At 55.8% G+C, this 15,840-nt stretch overlaps 6 protein-coding genes across 6 annotated transcripts; 3 read left to right on the top strand and 3 right to left on the bottom strand.

The window, feature by feature from the left end:
* Positions 1-3,116: 3,116 nt before the first annotated feature.
* UV8b_04405 (uncharacterized protein) lies at positions 3,117-4,691 on the top strand (the record flags this gene model as incomplete). The annotated part of the gene is made up of 2 exons (XM_043141903.1): positions 3,117-3,207; positions 3,370-4,691. The coding sequence occupies 2 exons, from the start codon at positions 3,117-3,119 to the stop codon at positions 4,689-4,691; spliced, it is 1,413 nt and encodes a 470-aa protein (XP_042997837.1).
* A 1,007-nt stretch (positions 4,692-5,698) lies between these two features.
* UV8b_04404 (uncharacterized protein) lies at positions 5,699-7,160 on the top strand (the record flags this gene model as incomplete). The annotated part of the gene is made up of 6 exons (XM_043141902.1): positions 5,699-5,788; positions 5,871-6,048; positions 6,127-6,324; positions 6,406-6,598; positions 6,685-6,751; positions 6,849-7,160. 6 exons carry the CDS (start codon positions 5,699-5,701, stop codon positions 7,158-7,160), a joined length of 1,038 nt encoding a protein of 345 aa, XP_042997836.1.
* Positions 7,161-8,172: 1,012 nt separating this feature from the next.
* UV8b_04403 (uncharacterized protein) lies at positions 8,173-8,694 on the top strand (the record flags this gene model as incomplete). The annotated part of the gene is made up of 1 exon (XM_043141901.1): positions 8,173-8,694. The coding sequence occupies one exon, from the start codon at positions 8,173-8,175 to the stop codon at positions 8,692-8,694; it is 522 nt and encodes a 173-aa protein (XP_042997835.1).
* A 1,746-nt stretch (positions 8,695-10,440) lies between these two features.
* On the bottom strand, positions 10,441-11,352 carry UV8b_04402 (uncharacterized protein; the record flags this gene model as incomplete). The annotated part of the gene is made up of 3 exons (XM_043141900.1): positions 10,441-10,867; positions 10,954-11,192; positions 11,272-11,352. 3 exons carry the CDS (start codon positions 11,350-11,352, stop codon positions 10,441-10,443), a joined length of 747 nt encoding a protein of 248 aa, XP_042997834.1.
* A 79-nt stretch (positions 11,353-11,431) lies between these two features.
* UV8b_04401 (uncharacterized protein) lies at positions 11,432-12,883 on the bottom strand (the record flags this gene model as incomplete). The annotated part of the gene is made up of 1 exon (XM_043141899.1): positions 11,432-12,883. The coding sequence occupies one exon, from the start codon at positions 12,881-12,883 to the stop codon at positions 11,432-11,434; it is 1,452 nt and encodes a 483-aa protein (XP_042997833.1).
* Positions 12,884-13,401: 518 nt separating this feature from the next.
* Positions 13,402-15,351, bottom strand: UV8b_04400 (uncharacterized protein; the record flags this gene model as incomplete). Its single annotated transcript, XM_043141898.1, has 1 exon — positions 13,402-15,351. The coding sequence occupies one exon, from the start codon at positions 15,349-15,351 to the stop codon at positions 13,402-13,404; it is 1,950 nt and encodes a 649-aa protein (XP_042997832.1).
* Between the last annotated feature and the right edge of the window lie 489 nt (positions 15,352-15,840).

The raw sequence follows: 15,840 nt of genomic DNA, 5'->3' as shown, positions 1-15,840 counted from the left end.
CGGAAGCTCGAGGGCGATCGCTCCATCATGACAACCTAGTTTGGTTCAAGGTGGCCGGCCGTTTCCAAGATACGGCATGGTGGGAAGCCTTCCGACATGTGAACTGCCTACGCTAACCTAGCGACGGAACCCAGCCGCGTCCCTTTGTGTCGCCTCTTGGATTTCAAATTCCGAGGATCCAGCCACATGTCTTTACCCTTTGTGCTACTTGAATGGTGAATGACGTTGGGTCAGATACGGGGTATTGATGCATGGATTAGATCACGACGAGTCTTAGGGGGAAGTGGCCCTAGGGAGGCTGATAGGCGTTGCGCACCAAGACTTGAAGTGCGGAATGGGCGATTGAGGCTTTGGAAAGTAGCCCGAAGCTGTGGACGGGACGGCGCGAACAGGAGCGCATGGGGCACTTGAGAGTGCCCCTTTAGAAACAAAGTCCGAGTTGGCCAATGTGTCTGTCACATGGAGTCGTCCACAGCCCTGATCTACTTCGAAAACCGCGTCCTTGACGGCCCATCGGGAGGTTCCAGTGATATCGGTCACACCGAGTAGACCGATAGTTGAAGAGGCTCGTGGCTGCGCCGTGGATTCAGAATAATGATTCACCTGAGCGCATATAATCTACGCGCGTGAAGTCAATGCATGCATGCCGTGCTAGAAGCCGGCAGACCCGGATAGATCGGCATGAATCATGTCGCATGCCATGATTGCGTCTTCTTTCATCACAATTGGTTTCAAGCAGCGGCTACGCACATGCCGTATCAAGTGAGCTTTGAAAGGTATGCCAGTACATCAGGAGCTACCGTTACATAGGTAAAGGGCATACGAATAGAAGTGAGAAGACAGATTTCAAGTGGAGAAGAAGCAGAAGAAATATCTCTTCTTTTTATTTGAAAGAGAGAAAAGCCGACTCTGGCAAACCTTCGAGTCATGATTACTACCGGCATAAATCCACAAGCACGTTATGGCCTCTTTCAGCAACGTGCAAGGGCTTGGCAGTCTTGGACCAAAGGCTCAGGGTTTCCTATTTGGAGTCGAGAGCCGCCCTTTAGCAGTAGGACCTTTTTTACAAAGACAGTTTATGCTGGATGCTTTTCCCCTTCAAGCTCTGTACATCTCTCATCGTTGACCAAGAGAGATGCAGCGCCGGATTAGTGTTAAGGGCCCTTGTTTCGGCTTCAACCTTGCATTTCGGCCGTATGCAAATGGCAGGGTGTGCACGAGGCGGCAAGGATCATTGCGTGCTCTCGGGATCTCGTGGTTCATGCTCGAATGAAATAGTGATGGATGGAGCATTCTGCATCACAACTCTACTCGCTTGGCTGGCATATTCAAACCTGTCGGGGGCTCGGTGGAGAAGCACGAGGAGTCAAGGCAGCACCCAGGATGCGGAGCCCGTCGGGGCTATTTGGAAAAGGCTTTCTTTCTGATGACCGATCCTGTCAAATGTGTCCAAGATGTCGAGTTGACGTGGAGCGCGGCGTGCGACACCGTTCCTGGCGGTTCACGTGCCAGCCCTGCTAGCCATGATACTGAGCTTGTCCAGACTCTGCTTGTCTGATTGCTCTCTCACGGCTTCCGCCAAGGAATTGGCTCATAACCAACTTGTTCTCGATGGCGGCAAAGCGGACCAAAATTTCACTTGAATAGCAGCACGCAAAGGATCTAGGAGCTGGCCTTGTGCAACTACCGGTTTCAGAGTATGCGCGAGAGCTGCAACGTTGGCCCCCTGCTGAGCAAATCCGGATTCTCGTACGAACCATTGGAAGACTCTGGCAGAGAGGGGACCTAGGCCAGGTGTGCTCCTTTTCCGGCTGCTGTTTTGAGTTTGCTGGCTTCCTGTTCTGCTCGCTTCGCGTAGGTTGGAACGCCCAAGCGACCGCGATTTTAAAAAGACAAGTCTCGCGCATGGAGATTGTCACGTTACGATTTTACATGCGGTGCACGAAGGAGCGGATGGAGGAAACGGCCGTCGAGGACTGCCGTCGACAAGCAAGTGAAGAGTCACCGCAAACCTGTACCGTGTTTGCCCGAACCCAACCAAGGCCTCTCTCTGCTCAACCTCGAAGCTAGCCCTCTCGGCTGTCCAGACACTCGGTCGTCCAGTGGCCTAGCCATGCGACGAACCTGACGGCTTGCTGGCATGAATGCCAAGATGGGGGGGGGGGGGGGGGCAGATCTCCCCACCCCCAATCAATCAAAAGTTTGCGCGTGCGTCCACGAGATCAGGGCCGCGAACCTATGGAGTTGTCTCAGGCCTGGTAGCAGGGAGGAGCACAACGTATGCCGGCCTCGCTTGGCTGTAACACGGCATGTTTTACCAAGTCACGAGAATCATGTCGCCTGCTGTTTTCGTCTGAAGGAAGGGGAGTGGCCTGACTTTGATAAAGGCCCGAAGCCAGCCTTTTCTTGACCGGAGCTTGATACTCCTACTTGGTTATCCGACGGAGAGCTAATTGGTGCGGGACTGGTGGTCGGTTTCGACACCGGTTCAGGGGCGGAACGCAACGCACCATCCGGCTTGCGCATGCTGTCACCGGAGGCAAGTGATGGTGTATGTGTCGGGCTGCAAAAGTGCAGGTCAACGGGGGCGTGAGTCGTTGGCTTTGCTTGTGGTTGACGCGTGGTGCCTCAGTCGAAGTCAAGTTCGAATGGGTGGGTTCAAAGGGGTCACTACGGACGTACTTGGAGAGAAGTGGATCCCTTGGCAGGTTTCCCGTTTTGGCGGGGCGGGGGCGGGGGCGGGCATTGGCGAGGGGCATTTGGCGGGGAGCATTTTGGCGAGCCGCCTTACGTAAGGTTGACGTCCTGATTACTCAAGCAATCGGCATGAGTCAACGGTCATCTGCCCTCGGTTGGCAGTGCAGCCGCTGCCGTGCAAATCGCTGCAGTGCAGTGCAGTGCAGCGCAGCGCAGTGCAGTGCCGTGCCGTGCCGTGCCTTGTGCCTGTCCGTCCAGTCGTGGCCTGCGACTCGCCGTGCATCTTCCCGCGCATCGCTCTCCGCGAGTCCGCCGCAATCGCATCCCTGGAGCTGCCCAGCCTTGTTCTTCTCATCGCCTCTTCCACTGCTTCCCCCACTAGGCTAGTGATAGGAGGTAGAGCAGACGCTCCTTTGGGCATGCCTAAGAAGCGAAACCACCTTCGGTCCTTCGAGTCGTGCCCCGTCTTGTCCTCGCCCAGCTCAAGCTCAACTCCAAATGCTGCTGGCGGTAAGTCTTTTGCCCTTTTCCCCCTTTTATGCGGCTTGGAATTTGCCATCTACAAAGGACTTGGATGCTTTAGACGTTCGGCGCAATTAAAGCTGCAAAGAGGTCCACAAACTTTGTTCATAAGCTCAATGAGCTGACAAATAGCGTCTTCTTGTAAATAAGGGAAACCACCCAAGACTGTAAACGAACTTCTCGCGAATCTCCGCCACGCTGCTGGACGCACTTTGGATCCACGGCTCCTGGCAGTGACTTCGCCCAGTGTGCCGCCCGCCATCAGAGAACTTCTCCAGATTCCTGAAACCACTTCCCCTGAGCCCAGACGGCCAGTGAGGCAGAGATTTGACTCCAATGGCCGTAGGCTTCCTGCCGGCCCCGCGCCTCCACGGAGCTGGGTCTCGACAAGACCGGCCCAGGATTCCAGCCCCATTGAATCCCTTTCGCGCTCCCTTCGCGTGAGCTATTCCAGCCTGAGCCAGATTACTCTACCGGGCACTTCTCTCCCGGGGCCAGGGAGCTTGATCGACATTGCCCTGAGGCGGCTGGCGGTGGATTGGGATTTTCATCGGGTTTACAACCAGCATCATCTCTATTTCGTACCCAATCATCTCAAGTCGGCCCTTATCCGGTATGTAGGGGTTGCTTCTGATGGCGGAGCGTCGCTTGCAGATCTGAAAACCATCTTGTTACCTCCCGACGGCATCTACCGCGATGGCATTTTACCCGCTCGCGAACCCAGGTCCAATCCGGAAATCACTAACTTGGATCTCTCCGCTTCCATCGGCAGATCGCTAAGACTCAGCGAGGTGCTTGATCTCCTCTTCAGCGAGACGAAGAGAGATGATCCGCCAGTTGAAGAGCCTCAGGACTCCTGGGAGACAGATGAAAGCAGTCCCAGCCCTCCGCGTCTACTGCTCCCCAACCTGACACATCTGTCTCTGACATTGGACCCGCGGAGCGCCCGCGACGTTTCGTGGAAACAGCTTCTGACGCTATCAGGGAAACTGCGCACAATAACACACCTCAGTCTTGCATACTGGCCTCAGCCCTGTCTGAACCCACGGGCCAAATACGCAACCATTTCCTCCCCCCAATGTCGCAGCATCCCGTATGCCGGCACCAACATCTACTCTCATTCCCTCGATCACGATTGGAGCGAAGCGCTCCTTGTGTTGAGGATGTTGAGCAACAGTTTCTACAACCTCGAGTTCCTGGACCTTACTGGGTGCGCTGCGTGGTTCGAGGCGCTCCGCCTGCAAGATGCCCATGATTTCGTCGATTGGTCTGGCTCCTGGGGCAAGGTGACGCTGCTGAGGTTACATGTTGGATGGAGCCCGGGCGCTGATGCCATGAGATCGGATAAGAATGCGCATGCTGCGGCAGTTGATACTGCTCAGGGTGTGGAAAAGCATATCAGGGCCATGAGAGCTGGCAAAGGCAGGTTTATACACGTCGAGCGGGACGTTTCGGAGGACCGTGTTGCCTAGTTCATGCGCATGCGGACCGCTGAGCAGATTCAACGTTTCTATATTCCACTCCGCAACGGCGTGCAAAGTGTATCTCGCCTTCCTTTCGAACCTCTCGCGAAGGTGTAAGATGATAGTATTGTCGCTGTCTCTAGAGAGCCGGCAACCTTGCTGTTTCTTCTACGTGCCGCAGTTTCCGAGGGAGGCCGGTCTCCACTGCCTTCCACTCAAGTGGTGCCCGCGTCGAAGACAAGGCCTGTCGTGAAGGACCGACCTCTGCGCCGCTTTGAGCCAACTGACTTTGCACCTCGATTGGGAATCCGGGGGAATCTAGCGTCCGGATCCCATCATATCTCTGGCGTTTGCGAGGCTACAATCGCGTCGTCCTAGCCCCGCCAACACGACCCCGGATAACCCTTTTCTGATGTGTTTTGGGTTTGGATTTCGTTCATGGTTGCCTTGCCGTTGCTTGATTGTGCGTAGGAGAGAGCCCTGAACCGTTTCCTGGTTGGTTGCAGTCGCAGCCTCGGCAAGCCACCTTGCTGAAGGGTGCCAAACTGTGAGTCACTCGGCGACTTTATCAGAAGCTCGACAGGATCTGACTGCGGATTTGACTGCAAATGTTGACTGGCCGGAAATGACAGCTAGGGGTAGAATTTGTACGTCGGCTGGTCGAGTAGAGTCAGAAGCCGTCTGGTTCCATCGTCCTCCTGGGTTTCTTTTCTAGGCAATGTTGCGGGCTGCAGACAGCTGCAGACAGCTGCAGGCCGGTGCAGGCCGCTGGAGACCGCTGTAGAGCAGATTGGCCGACAGCTGCCAGCATAAGTTCCAACGAGCCATCAATAGAGCCATCAATAAATGGCTGGGAATTTACTAGTGACCCGGCCCTATAAGAATTGCAATTGTCTGTGCCCTGTTAGACGCTTGTTGGTTTCCTTCTGCCTCGTTGCCCACGTATCCAAACTCGGACAACACTTCAACTACTCCGTACAATTCAGGTGACTCCGTTGCCATTATTCGCAGCGGCAATGACGTCGATGGTCTCTCAGTCCGCCCCTACAATTCTGTGCACCGCCAAGCAGACGCGCTTTCACACGGATTCTGGGAACTTTCGGGAGGTATGGCTGTCCTTGAATTGTAGACGACAGGATGCGCTCGTCTGCGTGCGTATGCTGACGGTTTCGGAGTTGGGGCCGCCAGCTTGACATTGCCGGCTTGCAGATTGTCGCCACATCCGGTCGTGATAACCGCTCCTCTGCCGCGAGTTCCAAGTCGAAAGCTCGCTCAGAGGGCGTCGAGATTTTGACCAATGCCAGGCTGCTCCTGAAACAAGGCCAGCGATATGCACTCGTTGGCCGCAATGGAACTGGAAAGTCTAGTCGGTCATCTCCTCTTCTTGCCTCGCCTCTTGGTCGACTCTAGTTGTGGCCTGACAAGTGTGATCGTGGTATTATAGCCCTGCTCAAAGCCATCGCTGAGAAAATTATTCCCGGTATCCCTGAAGGTGCCAGAATTGCTATCCTCCAACAAAGCATCTTGATCGAAGATGACGGCCAAGCCAAGGCCGCAATGGCCTGTGAACAGGAACGCAATGTTCTTCAAGAAGTCATCGACAGAGCCACGGCCAGAGACACCGTTGAGGAGGAAATCAAGGGTATGAGCTTAGCAAATAGAAGCACAAAAGCTAATACTGTTCCCCCCCCCCCCTTTTGGCCATGCTGATAAGTTGTACCAGTTCTTTCCGATGGTGTGGACGCATTGGATCCGTTCAGTCCTGTAAGGGCGTTGCGGTTGCTAAAACACGACCGATTGCAGAAACGACTCTTCCACCTTCACAAGGAAGCCACGTTGAAGAGTGGCGCTCGCGGAATGCAGGCCAGGAAGACTCTGGCCGCCTTTGAAAAGGTGGTCGCCGAGTCCAGCACCATGTTGGTTGCCATCCTCCTCGCAAGGCGGATTACTTGATTACCTTGGTTCGCACGGCGTCAAAGTATCTAATTAGCTTCGCTTCTAGGATCAACCAGCCAAGCGATGACATTGCCCCTGAAACTCTGCAGGCGGAAACACAGGAGGCTGCAGATGTGCTGGCAGACTTGCAGATTCAACTCGAGCCTGCGCGCTTGGCCCAGACTGAGGCCAAAGCAAAGAATATCCTAACGGCTCTTGGTTTTCAACCAGGAGCGCTGGTCCAAACCCATAACCAGCATGTCCGGAGGCTGGCATATGAGAGCAGCTTTAGCCACGGCTCTGCTACAGGATTCCGATATTCTGCTTCTTGACGAGCCGACCAACTTCCTCGACTTTCTCGGTGTAGTGTGGTTGCAACGATATCTGCAGCGCCTTGCCGAGAGCGGCAAATCACCCACCGTCATCATTGTGTCACACGACCGCGACTTTATCTCTGCCTGCACTGACCTCATCATCTTGAAGGAAAGGGACCTCGCTTATTTCCACGGCACCTTTGCCGGCATACGAAGCCTCCCAAACTGAGCGTAAAACGTGGCTCAGGAAGATGAAGGCAGCCCAGGACAGGCAGCGATCCCACATGGAAAAGACGATTGCGCAAAACATGAGGGCTGGTAAAGCGAATGACGATGCCAACAAGATTCGTCAGGCCAAATCCCGACAAAAGAAGTACGATGACAGGGCGGGCATGCAGGTGAACACCAAGGGGCATCGGTTCAAGCTTAATCGCGACCTAGCAGGGTTCCATCTCGCATCCCGAGAAGAAATCGATGTATGGTGACGCACTCTCAATTCGTGGTTAGCTATGTAGGTATGCATCTATCTATGCTGTGTGTTTGCGTCTAACGTAATGCCATGCCAAGCAAAATAGTTCCCCCTATATATATGGATTACTCTAGCTAAGCTGTCTAGGGGGGGATGGGTCCCCGTCTAGCCTAGTGCTAGTACCTCTATGTCTAATCTATATAGGAAACCCGAGTGCCGGGAGGAAAACCTATATACCGTCCTTGATCGGTGGTATCCCTTCGAATTCGAAGGGGATTTGCTGTGCGTTGCGAGGAGGTGTCCTGTCGCGCAAGACTAGGACCTATCTGGCGGCAGGGCTGGGAAAGTGTGGATAGTGGGAGCGCCTCGATAGGCGCGGTGGCTTGCGTTGGTGGTCATTGGTCATTGGTCATTGGTCATTGGTCAGGCTCTTTTTGTTTCTTTTCCTCTTCCCTTTTTGTTCCGTATTGAAAATTTCCAACAATTTTCCTTCACTCCCTTGTGTGCAGTTCCGCCTCGATTGCGCTGCTGTAGCTTTTGCGTAATGCCACGAACCGCGAACCGGTAGAGAGTATGCTTGCATTGCAAAAGGCCTTCGCTTGCGGGCAGGAAGTAAGTGTGGCGGCTTGCTGGTGTCTCTTAACTTTATGGCTGACCTTGGTAGGTGGACGAAGACGAGTACCACGAGGTCTAGCAGGCCGCGTGCCGGTCTATTGCGCCAGCCACCTCGGTTCCCCGAAAGGGCCAAGACGACTCCGCCCTCGTGATGCGAATGTCGGTGCCTACAGTCCCAATCGCGCTTCCGGCCGATTTCCTTGGTCTTGTTGAGAGAGGGGTTTTGGCTCTGGAGCGCGCCTATGGCGGGGGGCCCCAGCCCCTCTCTTCGGTCGAGGAATCTCAGCCTCCTGCCACTACCGGTGACGTTGCTGCAGGCGATGGAAGCTCTGTCAGTTCCGTTGTCGTTCCTTTGGAAGTCGATGACGAGCCTACTCCTAGGCCGGCTGCTGGGGGGGAACCGCCTCGCAGCGAGGGGGTCTCGCCAACCTGGTCGGAGACTCCCGCGATGCCCTCTTCCAGTGAGTTGCAGCAGGCGGTTGCGTTTTTGAAGTTCATGAAATCCCAAGCGGAGTCGCAGCCAGTGGCTTCTGCCTCCGGAGCGCCGTCTACGCCGCCGTCGTCGAAGCCCCTCCCGCCCGCTGCACAATCGGCGCCGCCCAAGCAAGCCAAGTTGGTGGTTCCGTCGCTGTCGTCCCCTCGCCCCCGGGCTGATCTTCCCCCTATAGTTCTTCGGTAAAACGTAAAGCAAAATGCCTGCGAATGCACCTGAGTTGTATGCCGAGCAATATAGTCCCCCCACCTGGTATCAACTAAAAACGAAAAAAAATAATACAAAACGCCACCTCCTGTTTCCTATTAGTGGTTAATGAAAATAAAAAAAGTAAAACACCTCTTACTGCCGCGCGCCTAGCGGCGTATATTCGTGTCATTAATACTCATGGTAAAAATCATACTCCTATGATATGATATCGTCTTCGAAGTAGAATCTATTGTAACGAAGTGGCCCAATTGGGCCCTAAGCGGGTGTCTGCGCACATCGTCTGGGTTTTGGCCCAACCTTCTGTCTGACCATTAGGCCAGACAAAAGAGTACGTATTGTACTAAGTTACCATACTTAGTACAATTGACACCTATATCCCCTTTGGCCGCGCGCACTTACTGAAGCCAATGACCTTAGCATGAGACGGGCGTAGCCCGAATCCTTGACATCTATCTTTAAAATAGCTACTGCCACGGTCATCGTATGCGGCATCTTTTGCGTCGCTGTTATTTTTGGAGCCGTAGGTTTCTGGCTTAGAGGCAGAGGAAGATTGGCGGCTAGACCCGCCGTCATTAGAGGCGCTAGAACAGGAGCTAGTGCCTATTTTTATGAATTCCCAATCCTTATCATATCGTAGAGCATGCTATTGGTGGGTGAGGGGGGGGGATGCAATGCTGCTAAGGCGGGAAGAAGCGATGCTGGCGGGGGGGGGGAGGGATATCGCGGAGTGATTGTATGGGGTGTGGTCGGCTAAAGTATTCCTAATGCTACTAGTAAAGAGACTCGCCGATATCCCTTTCAAAGTCCTAATGGGCTCTATAGGGACGGTGTATGGAAGGGTTCATGATATGCAAAAAATGCTTCTGGTATATGGCCTTTTTGAACTCTGTCGCTTCGATATATAGCGTTCGTAGGCATCTTTCGGCCATCGCTAAGTGTCGGAGGAAGATAGCCACTATAGATTGGAATGCTGGCGTTATCGTTATTATTAATATTTCGTTGGCGCTGGGCGGGCGGGCGGAGGCACTATCGATTAGCTTCTGAAGGCTGGTTCTATTACGTATTATGTCGAGGAGTGTAATGTATTTGGCGGCTAATGTCTCCTGGCGTATGATTAACTCACCCTTTCTGAGGCAGGGGCGGCTGTAGAGCAAATACTGATCGTAGGAGCTACCGTCTTATATGCTGGTATAGTATAGGAAACCGGAGATGAATCCGTTATATGCATAGTTATAGTATAGCTGCGCGGGCGAGACTTGCATGAGAGCGTCCTAGTCTTCTAGTCGGATGGTTTTATCGGTGAGTATATTAGGCAGATGGGTTTGAGCGTCTAGTCTATTAGTGATCCTCCCATAGGTTAATGTATAAAGGTTTTTAAATAGCTTGTCGAAAGCGCTAAATAAGGCTGTGGGGATGATTAACTCTTTCTCTATGCTGTATTCTGTGGTATCTGCAGGCGAGGTATATTGAGCTATTATGTCTGTCTTGGTTGTTGGTATGAAAAAGAAGAAAGGAAGGATGGAGGGGGAAGAAAAAAGAAAGGAAGGAAGAGAGAGGAAGAATGAATTTGAAGAGAAAAAAAAAAAAAAGTGGGTACTAGGATGAAATGTAGTCAGATAGTGTATATATGATTCTTTATTTTCTATAATAAGAGTAAACAAGCCAAGATAGCAGTTCCTATATGATTCTATTCCCCTGGAGGAGCGTCCTGTGGTCATAACTCTACCAGAGCCCCCAGACTTGCGATTTCCAGGATCGCTGCTGTCTCTCGATGATGCCTCCTATCGCTACCGTCCAAGCCAACCCCTGGCTGTCGGTGAAATCAACCTGACAGTATGTATGGGTGACCGCATCGGTATCCTCGGGCTCAACGGCGCCGGTAAGTCTACCCTCATCGAGATGCTGGTTCAAAATTTGCGCCCAACAACGGGGTCCATCACCACCCACCCCCGCCTCAAGATAGGCCACTATTCCCAGCATGCGGTCGAGCATATCAGGGCCGTTGGCAAAACGGAACCGAGCCTTACTGCCCTTGGTCTCTTGACTCGGGAAGTCGATGGGCTTATGAGCGAAGGTGAGATACGCGGTCTTTTGGGCGAGCTGGGCCTTCCAGGACGCATCGCCTCGGATATTCCCGTCTCGAAACTCTCTGGAGGGCAAATCGTACGATGCGAGCTGGCCCGGCTATTCTGGCGGCGACCCCACTGCATCATGCTTGACGAGGTAACAACCCACCTGGACTGCGAGACGGCGACTGCGCTCCGAATTGCGCTGAACCAATTGGGAGGGAGCAGTAGTCTTGGTGAGCCAACGACCGATGGTTCATGCGAGGCGTTGTGGAGGGGAACTTGGAGGACGATGAAGACGGCGAGGAGAAGGAAGGAGCACAGAAAGCGCCAAGGAGAAGAAGTGTGTATCAGCTGAAGCGCGGCAAGATGCTCAGGCTTGGGGAGGGGGTAGAGGAATTCGAGAGCCTGATGCAAAAGAGAGTAGCCAAGCTGCTGGGGGAATAAAGCGCGCCGCGTCAATGTCGACTAGAAACGTTGTTGTTACCTCGTCTGTCGCTCTTGTCCCATTTTCGGCATAACAGCAGAGCGCGTATAAGCAATTGGCATGGATGGCATTGGCAGGCATGATGATGGTCCCTACCGCAAACAAGAGGGACAAGACTATCAAGGTCGAGGAGCTGTCCCGTCCCAAGGGAAGGGACCATCTACACCTCGACAGCCTCATCGACCAGCACGCGGAAAAGCCTCTCATCGGCTTTTCTCACAGTCATGCTTCCCCCCTTTGGAACATGCACTATCGTCCCGTCGACGCAAAACACCCGCCACCTCGCGTCTTCCTCCTCCGTCACAACCTCGACCTCGTCCACTTGGTCATGGCGCACCTTTTCCCCATCGTCCCACTGCAGGTCCGTGTGGCTGCCCCCGTCGTACGCCTTCATCATCACCTCCATGATCCTCTGCTCGCCGAGGGGTCCCAGACGGACAAGGTGCAGGTTCCCGTCGAGCGGTCTCGCGCGGGGCGAAATGGTAAAGGTCCTTTCCAAGTTGCTCACCATGGACACGAGCACATAGCCGTGCGTGGGGTGGGGGTCGCGCTCGAGGACGGGCGACGAGGCCGCCCTCACGTGCAGGGATGCCTTGTAAGGGTGCGATTCGCGGAGGAGCCGCTGGGCCACCACGGCGAAACGCTGGCTGCCGAGGACGCGGTGCTCGGGCGTGTCGGACTCGTAGACGATGCTGGCGTGCAAAGCGTAGCTGGCTACCACGGCGCCGTAGAGGCACGTTGCGTCCGCGTGCTGCCCGCTCGCAGCCGGCGCGGCGTCGGCGTCGGCGTCTGCGTCTGCGGCTGCGCGCGGCAGGGAGGGCGCGTGCGAAGCGATTTGCGCGCCCGGGCTGAAAGATGCCCTGAAGACGGGCAGCTCCGCGGCCACGCCGAAGAACAAGGTCCGCAGAGCGAGAACAAGCGGCGTGGTCGCGGGGCTGTCGAGCCCAACCGGCCGGTGGAGCGAGTGGAAGAGGGCGTTTGCCGTGCCGAGAGGCAAGAGAACGACAAGGGGCAGGGGGGCGGCCCCGGAGCCCGCGGGACCGGGAACGGGGGGGCGCCCGTTGAGCAGATCCGCAAGGCCTCCGTCGCCGCTCAGCAGGACGGTGCACCGGGACGGAGACGACGACGACCCGCCCAGCGTCGCGGCGTACCTCCTCACGCTGTGCGCATCCTGCGTCGTCACCACGTTCCACCGGCCCGAGCCGCGGCCGCCGGCGACTTGGAGCAGCGGGCCGAGGACGTGCTGCCAGAACGCGGGAGCCCTCCCCCGGCCAGACTTTGTGGACACCAGCACGTCGACTTGGTGGCGCGGCGTGCACCGCAGGTGGTCGGGGAGGCGGCGCACGAGGCGGCGCCCGCCGCGCAGCTTCTCGGGCACCGTTTCGCAAGACAGGAGCAGGAGCTGGTACGGTCGAAGCGAGTCTTCCGGGTCCTCCTTGAGGCAGCAAATGACGTATGCGGCGGTGGGGGCAGCATGCGATGGGTCGGGTGATTCCAGAACGAACAGCACTTGGTCCAGCGTCGCAGCGTCGGTCTTGTCTTCGCTCGAGCATGTCCAGCTAAGGGTTTCGTCGTGGAGCTGCACTCGTTCGACCCTGGTGACTGCAGCCATTGTCCTCGATCCCCAAGGGGGGGGGGAGGGGGGGAAGCGGGCGGCTGGGACGAGATGACGGACAGGACGGACAGGCCGAGGGCGGAAGGAGGCCCGTTGTGACGACGAGACTTTTCAGACGGGTCTTCTGACCTGTGTGTTCAGAGAACGGGGGTGCAGCATGAGCGAGGTGGAGGTGGCCTCGCATCTACGGAGTACAATTGTCTCGAAATCATCTCTTTTGAGGGTTGATGAAAGCAGCAATCGCGCTCCCCCCGTCCACTCCCTCTCCCCCACATTGTCCTCGAAAACGCCATCCGCCATCTAGCTGGCGTAAACCTCGGCTACAGCATCATCAGAGCACGTCAAACTCCACACGTTAATCATCCCTGCCAGCTATCCAGCATCAGCTTTGCGACATAGCTCCCCATTGTGATGTCCAAACGCCCCGGCAATTTAATGGAATTTTCAAAAAAAAGAAGAAAAAAGAGGAGAAAAAAAAGGAAGGAGAAGAAAAATGCTGGCCCGAGCGAGAGTCGCTAGCCCTTGGCTCTCGTCATTGGTCCCCAATATTTGTGCGGGTTTACTTGGTACCGCATGTACCGGGTGCCCTTTTGGCGGCCAAGCTTAACCAGGGCGTCGTCGAAAACAAGCGTCCTCCGCAGCTCCTCCTCGGTCGGCAAAAGGCCGTCCCCGAGGCCGTTTTCTCCTGATGCTGGGCTTGCATCCACTCTGTCCCGCTGCGGCGGCGCCTCGTCGGCTTCCATCTCGCTGGCGCCGTTGGTGCCGGGCTCCGGAGCATCGTGACCTTGCGCCCCGTCCAAAGTCTTTTGCTGCTGTCCAACGATCCCGGCACGTTGCAGGATCTTCCAAGCAGCCATCGACTCCTTGAACTTGGAAACCTTGACGGGTGACTTTTGCTTGATCCATTCCGTCAGGATCCACCAGATTGTCGACCACGGAGCGTCGGTCTTGATGCTTCCGGGGCGGCAGTGGCTTCGTCCGGCTTGATAGCCCAGGTGCAGGAGCGCTCCTCGAAACATGTCGTCTGTAGGGGTGGAGCAGGACAGGACGCTGGCGACCTTGCCGGGAATGAAGAAGAAGGGCGTGTGATCGACGACGGCCGCCTCGGCGTCCCTGGGGTCGACACCGGTGGGGAGCTCCGGACCCGGCAGATACTCTTCGAGCGCGGTTCTCAGCATGCCCTCCAACCTGGGCAACGTCCCGTATGTCTCGGTCGACGCCTTGGGAATCTCGTCCAGCAGGCGGTGGATAAAGTCTTGCGAGTGGATGCGGCCGCCGTACATGGGTCCGCTGACGTGCATCTTGAATCCGCAGTGCTGACAGAAGCGGTCGGCGCTCGGCCCCTGCGCCATTGTGTGCTTGTAGAAGGATCCGTTGCCCTTTTTGTTGGGGAACGGCCTGCTCTTCAGGATCGGCTGCGTCTCCCAGGAGCCGCAGCCCGCGTCGCAGCTGTAGACCAGCATGGTCTTGGCGCCGAGGAACTTGACGGCCGAGGGCGATCGCGTCACCTTGACAAAGACTTTGGTGTAAAAGTCAATCGACAGCGACAGCAAGGGTTCGATGGCCAGGCCGTATCTGGCCCCAGAGGCCGCAACCGAGTTGAGAATCAGGCGCAAGGCGACTTCGTGAGAATGCATTCCTTTCACGGGAACGCCGCCGTACAGGGCAAACGTCTTTTCGCAGTAGCTGTGGCCTGCCCACACGGCGCTGTCCGTGCAGGTGACCACGAGCAAGCCGCCATCATCCCGCACGGCCTGGATGGCGGCGTCGAAGAAGGGGGCGGCCGTTCCGTACGGGTCCAGGTCGATGACATCAAACTTGTGCGACCTGCTAGGGTTCCCGCGCTTATCTCTCTTGGACAGGTCGGCGGCAATCGAACGATACATGAGAGCTAGGGCGTCGTCATTGGTGACTTTGAGCTTGTCCGTCGCCTCGTTGTACTCGGCGTTCTGCCTGATCGAGTCGGCGGCAGACGGGGACAGGTCGTTGGCAGTGACCGAAGTCACAAAGGGAATCTCGAGCGCATATCTCAGAGCCCGCAGACCAGACGCAGAGAGGGCGTCGAGGATTTTAAACGGCGGCTTGTGTGCGTGACCGCCGTTCTCCGCCGCGTCAGTCGCTGCTGCTCCTTGCTCGTCTGCCTGCTGCGGGTCGACGGCCGTTTCAGCTTCGTCTGGTTCGACTTGGTCTCGCTTTCTTTTCTTCCCTTGCCTCGAGTCCTTGAGTTTGAACGCCTGCCTTCTCTTCTCCAGCAGCGTTTCTCCGTACACCTTGACCGCCAGAGTCGACAAGTCGCGGTTGTACTGCTGGATCGGGTTGTAGAAGACCTGCTGCTCCTCCGACGTGTTCTCGGCAGCCGCGGCGTCTTGGGGGACCAGTATGGCAGCTTTTCCTTCGCGGACGCTTCTGAACAGTTTTCCGTCACGCTCCACGGTTGGCGGCGCGGCAGGCTTGTCGGCGGCCATTTCGCCGATTGCCGTGAGATTCTGGACAGCACCGTAAAAGTGTGCGGCGGCGAGCGTTTTGCGTACTGCTAGTCTTGTGGGAAGCCGAGGAAATCTGTCAGCAGCCCTTGCAAACAAAGACTGGAGAGGCCGCACGCACACAAACATAGGTCAAGCCTGTCTGACGCAGTGCGCAGTGCGCAGTGCAAGCCCAAGGCTGAAGCGGCTTGGAGTTTAAAAAAAAAAAAAAAAAAAGAGTAGCAAACTCATAATACATGCTGCCACTGCAAAGGCGCCGCCCGGGGCGGTGAGTCGCAGAATGCGATGAGTTACATGTACCTATGTACCTACGTATATTCAGGAAGCCCCGGCCCCAATTGCGTCGCCTGGCACTTTATGTGGCGTCACATTTTAGTGCAACATGAAACAGATTTATTTGGGAAGGTGCCCGCGAGCTGCTTCGTTTCCGAGGAAAGACCTCCCCTCCATATTTCGACGGTGACCGACCAG

Source organism: Ustilaginoidea virens, chromosome 3 (genome assembly GCF_000687475.1).
Source record: "Ustilaginoidea virens chromosome 3, complete sequence".
Lineage (NCBI taxonomy): Eukaryota > Fungi > Ascomycota > Sordariomycetes > Hypocreales > Clavicipitaceae > Ustilaginoidea > Ustilaginoidea virens.
This window is presented reverse-complemented; position numbering and strand designations above follow the sequence as displayed.